Source organism: Hylobates moloch, unplaced genomic scaffold (genome assembly GCF_009828535.3).
Source record: "Hylobates moloch isolate HMO894 unplaced genomic scaffold, HMol_V3 SCAFFOLD_5, whole genome shotgun sequence".
NCBI lineage: Eukaryota > Metazoa > Chordata > Mammalia > Primates > Hylobatidae > Hylobates > Hylobates moloch.
The window spans coordinates 59,213,516-59,219,554 of record NW_026652280.1 but is presented as its reverse complement, the minus strand read 5'-3'; the positions used below and the strand labels follow the sequence as shown (position 1 = coordinate 59,219,554).

The 6,039-nt window shown below is 45.4% G+C and overlaps 1 protein-coding gene and 1 long non-coding RNA gene across 2 annotated transcripts; one reads left to right on the top strand and one right to left on the bottom strand.

Moving 5' to 3' along the window:
- Positions 1 to 3,623: 3,623 nt before the first annotated feature.
- CETN1 (centrin 1) lies at positions 3,624 to 4,357 on the bottom strand. Its single transcript, XM_032151731.2, has one exon. The coding sequence runs from the start codon at positions 4,305 to 4,307 to the stop codon at positions 3,789 to 3,791; it is 519 nt and encodes a 172-aa protein (XP_032007622.1). The 5' UTR covers positions 4,308 to 4,357; the 3' UTR covers positions 3,624 to 3,788.
- A 51-nt stretch (positions 4,358 to 4,408) lies between these two features.
- On the top strand, positions 4,409 to 5,269 carry LOC131383467 (uncharacterized). The gene is made up of 2 exons (XR_009213507.1): positions 4,409 to 4,622; positions 4,847 to 5,269. It is a non-coding gene; the product is annotated as an uncharacterized LOC131383467 (long non-coding RNA).
- Positions 5,270 to 6,039: the final 770 nt, after the last annotated feature.

Below are 6,039 nucleotides of genomic sequence, written 5' to 3'. Positions count from 1 at the left end.
TGTCCCTCTAACTTTCCTTTTACAAGTTTCCCTCGGGAAGACAGGTCCATCAGAATCCTGAATTAGCTTCACCCAGAAATTATATAGAAGCCAGTGGATCTGGCTGTGTGCAGTGGCTCACACCTGTAATCCCAGCACTTTGGGAGGCCAAGGCAGGCAGATCATGAGGTCAGGAGATCGAGACCAATCTGGCCAACACGGTAAAACCCTGTCTCTACTAAAAATACAAAAAATTAGCTGGGCGTGGTGGCATGCACCTATAGTCCCAGCTACTCAGGAGGTTCAAGAATTGCTTGAACCTGGGAGGCAGAGGTTGCAGTGACCTGAGATTGTGCCACTGCACTCCAGCATGGGTGACAGGGTAAGACTGTCTCAGAAAAAAAAAAAAAAAAAAAAAAAAGCCAGTGGAACTAAGTGGTGCAAGTGGTGGACTGTAGTGGAAGCCACAAGGTACTGCCCAGATTCCACCATCCATACCTCTGCCTTTGGGGCCCCTGCCCTTAGAATTGAAGCCCTCATCCTCCCAGATGCTGGGAGTGTTGGCAGCTGACAGTTCATAGCTGGGTTCTCCTTCCCAGTGATTGCCCTTGGCTGAAGACATCCACCTTGCTCAAGGTCATCCCCCCTTCCTGGGGACCGCTCACGCCCAGTGACTGACAGTCAATGAGAAGTTTTAAAGGCACAACTTCCTTGTCCCAATTTGGAACACCTTGGGGCCAGCCATCCTAGGTCCAGAATTCACCATGGGACCAGCTGACACCTTTGCTATGACTTGGTTACAGCCCAGCCTCTCTCTGCCCAGTCCTGGTTTCCTCCCTCCTCCACCTGGGTGATCTGAAAAGCACATTCAAATTAATTTTCTGCATACAAATCTCGGACTCCATGTGCTTCCTACGGAAACCAACCTGCAACAATCTCAAGAGTTGGACCTATCCCTATGTCTTCTCATTTAAATCATTAAGATATCCTTAAGAAAAAAAAGTCCCTTTAATGTCCTCTGCTTATGTGGAGCATTAGCTTTCTTAATAATATGTTAATACCTTATTACTGTTGTATTTTCATCCTTAGCCCTATGCTCTGCTTTTCATCTGTTACATAGATCATTAGAAAGCAAGAGCTCTTCCATGAGGTGCCTACACATCACATGGGTTTCTTTAACGTCAGTCCTGCTTTTCCTTTTTTGGGACCATTTGTGATAGCCGCTTGAAAATTACATTTTTAGTTCTTCCTATTTTTTTTTTTTTAAACAGAGTCTTGCTCTGTCACCCAGGCTGGAGTACAGTGGCGTGATTTTGGCTCACTGCAACCTCCGCTTACCAGGTTCAAGCGATTGTCCTGCCTCAGCCTCCTGTGTAGCTGGGATTACAGGTGGGCACCACCATGCCCTGCTAATTTTTGTAATTTGAGTAGAGACAGGGTTTTACTATGTTGCCCAGGCTGTTCTCCAACTCCTGACCTCAAGTGATCCACCTGCCTCAGCCTCCCAAAATGCTGGGATTACAGGCGTGAGCCACCGAACCCGGCCAGTTCTTCCCAATCTTCCCAATCTTCACAGCCGTATTTCCTCATCTGCAAATAGGTGTCTGTAGATTTCCATTGAACTTTTTTGTGTTCTACTTTTGTAAAGACTAAGAGACATGGCTGACACAGCTAATGTATGATTAACTTATTTTAAAATTCAAACGCCAGTTTAGGCCTGTTCCACTAGACCCTCCTCCCCTTGTCTCCATATTCTCTAGAGTGTTAGCCTATTGAGAAGCAGGAGAATGCACTATTCAGTGAACTGAGAGGTTCTTCCCTGGCAGTGAGTGGGATTCAGAAATATTCTGGGGCCCCCTTTCCTTGTTTGGAGTGGACCATGCCCTTAGGCCACCCCTGTAAGGCTATGCATGGTGTGTGGCCAGCCCGACCGCTGGGCTTCAGCCTGGGTTCCTGGTTTTCTCTTCTATCATCTGCTGGGCCAGTAGCCAAGGCTGAGCCCAGTCCAGTTGGCTGAGACTCTGCTTCTCCTAGTTTCTGCCAACTTTCTTTGTTGCTGGTATTTCTACTTTAATTCATACGTTGATCCTTGGGCCAAGACTCTGGTCAACAGGATACCAGGAACTCTTGCTTCCCAGAATGCCCCCTCCTTCCCCCGCCCTCAGATCAGGCCCTTCATACTGATGTTGGCCCAAGTTGCACCTGTTCCCATCCTGACTGCACCTGAGTCCACACTAAGACCTTGAACCTGAACTGTTAGCATCTTGCAGCCTGGGTGAGTTCCTCTGCCCTGTGCCAGGCACCTCAGCAAAATCCTCACAGTGAATGCTTCCGTACCCATCACTTCAGCTAGTACTGCTGCTTTGACAAATTAGTCCCTGTTAATGAGAATTAAGCCCAGGGTAGTTTGTTCCCCTGATTAGATCCACACCCTCTGAAGGGTAAAATTGCTGGCAAAGCAGGTGAAATGTCCCCAGAATTTGAGCATTTATCTTAATGGGGCTTTGTATGAGGATTTAATTTAGGTTTAGCTGTGACCAAAATATCCTGCCTCTTTGTTTTGTTGCCTGTTATTAAAACATTAGTCAAAGCCTCCATCTCAGCAGATCTATTTGTTATTTTCCCACAATTACATTTTTAAAATTTTCTTTAACTTCAGATTTGTAGCTATGCAAAATGATGATATCTTACTCCAAAGCAAGAAATAATTTATAACAGAAAACAAGCAGTATTAACACATAAACAAGCCACAGTGGAACAGTTTACTGGGATTTGTAAAATAGAGCACTACTTAAATGCCAGACACTCTGACATCAACTATATGTCAGAGGGGCTAAAAGTCAAGTACCAAGAACCAACATGTTCTAAGGATTAGCAGGGAGAGTGTCTCATAATCAAGCAGTAATAAGATGACTAAGGTTATAATAGTCCAATAACTAAGATATTTGTTGCTATTTCCAAAGACTGTAAGTAGCTCAAAATGTTGTATTAAGGTATTTGTTACAATTTCCTAAACTAAGATCCACAATTTGTAAATATTTACTCAAAATCATTTGTTAGCGTAACCTCTTAAGCAAATTATATTTTGCTTAGGCCAGTATTAGATTTTATTTTTATTCTGTAGCCCAGGTATACATACTAGCCCTAGATAAACCCATGGTGGACAATTTACACACAAACGAAGAATTGGTGGACAATTTACACACAAATGAAGAATCATTTGCATGTATGAAGCCAGTGAATAGTCTAAATTGCACAACGTACTACCACCCAAGCAAGCCTATTCTTTATAAGATTATCTGTCCTGAGCTCAGTAAGTTTGTAAGCGTCCACCCTGTTTTCCTTCAAACTGGTATTCAGCTAAGTGGACAGGCTAGGCAAATCTACTGGCAGATTTCATCTCATTATGCTGGAACAATGACCGGAATTTAAGGAATGATATATGAAGTAAGATAAGACCACCAAAGAAGTGACAAAGGGAACCACATTTTTGTGTGTCCCAGAAGCTGTCCTGCCTCCAGATCAACGGATGTCTCTGCAAGTTCAGCACAGGGCAAATGGAGGGTTCACTCAAACTTCAGGGCCCTTTGTTTAACCTCATGTGCTCCAGGTTGGCTCTTGAGAATTAAAACCCAAAACTCACATTACAAGCATCTTTCAAATTCTATTATTGAACTAGAGATATGGAAATAGATCTAGACAAATTATGCGGGTGAGGGGGTGAAGAAGGGACAGGCAGCCGCTGTCCTCTAAGGTTTCACAAAATGGAAGCCGGGAACCCAGAGTGTCACTTTAGCTTCTGAACCGACTTAGTAAAGGTTGGTCTTCCTCATCATACGAAGGAACTCCTCCTCATTCACTTCTCCGTCCCCGTCCCGATCAGCTTCGTCGATCATCTCCTGCAGCTCCTCATCCGTGAGGTTTTCCCCCAGCTCGTTGGCCACACGCTTCAGGTTTTTGAATGAGATCTTCCCGGTCTCATCGTCATCAAAGAGCCTGAAGGCCTTCAGGATTTCTTCTTTGGTGTCCTTCTCGGACATCTTCTGAGTCATCACGGCCAGGAAGTCATTGAAGCTGATCTTCCCCGTGCCTTCCTTGTCCATCTCGGAGATCATTTTCTTCATCTCTTCCTTCCTGGGTTCGAAGCCCAGCGCTCTCAAGGCCACCTTCAGCTCCTTCACGTCGATGGTCCCGCTTCCGTCCACGTCGAAGAGGTCAAACGCTTCCCGAACTTCTTGCTTCTGATCTTCAGTGAGCTCGGGCTTAGGTGCCACCTTTCTCTTTTGGCTGGTGGAGGCAGCGCTGGGCTTCTTGAAGCTGGAAGCCATCCTCCCGCCCTGGCTGTGATCCCAACGGCACCGCCCCGCGCTCTCGCTCGGGCGCCCCCCGCTGGCGCGGCGCGAGGCCACCCCTCGTTCACTGCCAACCCCCAAGCCCGTTGGGGGTTGGAGCCGGCCTGAGGAACCTCTTCCTACGCCCCCACATCTGCGAGATCTTGCTTAGGCGAGAATCCGCAGTTCCCTCACGTTATTAACCGGTTTTCACGAGTTGACGCCTGAGCTGGCAAGAACAGCCTGTAGCCACATTTGTCTTCTGTAATCGACTGGCGCTGACGGTTCTTTCCAAGATATTTGCTAGCATCTGTAAGACCCCAGTTTTATAGGTTTATTTAGAGACTCTTCCTCTTTCTCTCTCTCTCTCTCTCTCTCCTCTCTCTTTTGACAGGAGTGCACTGGTGCCACTCAGCTTACTGCAGCCTCCACCTTCCAGGATCAAGTGATCCTCCCGCCTCAGCCTCCATAGTAGCTGAGACTATAGAGCATGCCACCACACCCAGCTAAATTAAAAAAATTTTTTTTTTTTGTAGAGACAAAGTCTCACCATGTTGCCCAGTCTGGTCTGAAACTCCTGGAATCAAGGGATCTTCCCACCCCAGCCTCCCAAAGTGCTGGAATTACAGGCATGAGCTACCAAGCCTGGCATCTCTTTTTTACACTAATTTAAAAATCCTCTTGTTCTGGCGGCAACACCCAATGGGGTGACAGATCCTAAGGGTAAATTTAGGATAATCAAGATTGAGTGTGATCACTTGACATTCAATGTGGGGAAGGAGAAGGAAGAGAGAATATTAAAAGTCATACCATGTGTTCAACTTGACATAAATGGGAAACAGAGAAAATGGAAAAATTTATGTATAAAATTTATAGAAGTTTGTCTCCTGACATTACACTCGACAATAATACAATGTTTCTGGCATGTTCTCAAATATGAAATGTAATATCTAAATGTATGATTTACTTTCAGTGTTTCCATTTTACATACTCAGTGTAATTGCACTTGAGTAATCGTCATAATTTCATTCACCAGGCTTTTGATTTGGAGGGAGGGAAGTTGAAATACTACATTCTGGTATTCTAGTATTTTTTTTCTCTAACCCCCTAGCAGCATATTACTCTCCTTGCTTATCATCCAATCAGAGCTGCGTTGAAACCCATGCTCTGGTTGCCTTCCTTTGGCAGTGGGCACAGGAGATGATGCAGGACATGTTGGGACTCAAAACCTTCTCCTGGGAATAAAGGGGTTCTCCTACAAACCAAAGAGCAAGAGGAAAATGGAAAAGAAAAAAAAAAATTACCAAATAAGCCCACCAAGGAATTGCCCGTAGAATTACTTTGTATTCCTTTAAATAGTTACAGAAAAGAAAGCTGACTTATTTTTTAGCATTCTCTCCCAGCCCCGCCGCCCTCCGCAAGCAAATCTCAGCCTATTAATATATTAGTGCCTTTTGTAACCTATGAGGGTTACAAAAGATGGCACTTTTTTTTTTTTTTTTTTTTGAGATGGAGTCTCGCTCTGTCGCCCAGGCTGGTGTGCAGTGGCGCAATCTCGGCTCACTGCAAGCTCTGCCTCCTGGGTTCAAGCTATTCTCCTGCCTCAGCCTCCCAAGTAGCTGGGACTAGAGGCACGTGCCGTCATGCCCGGCTAATTTTTGTATTTTTAGTAGAGACAGGGTTTCACCAAGTTGGCCAGGATGGTCTTGATCTCCTGACCTCGTGATCC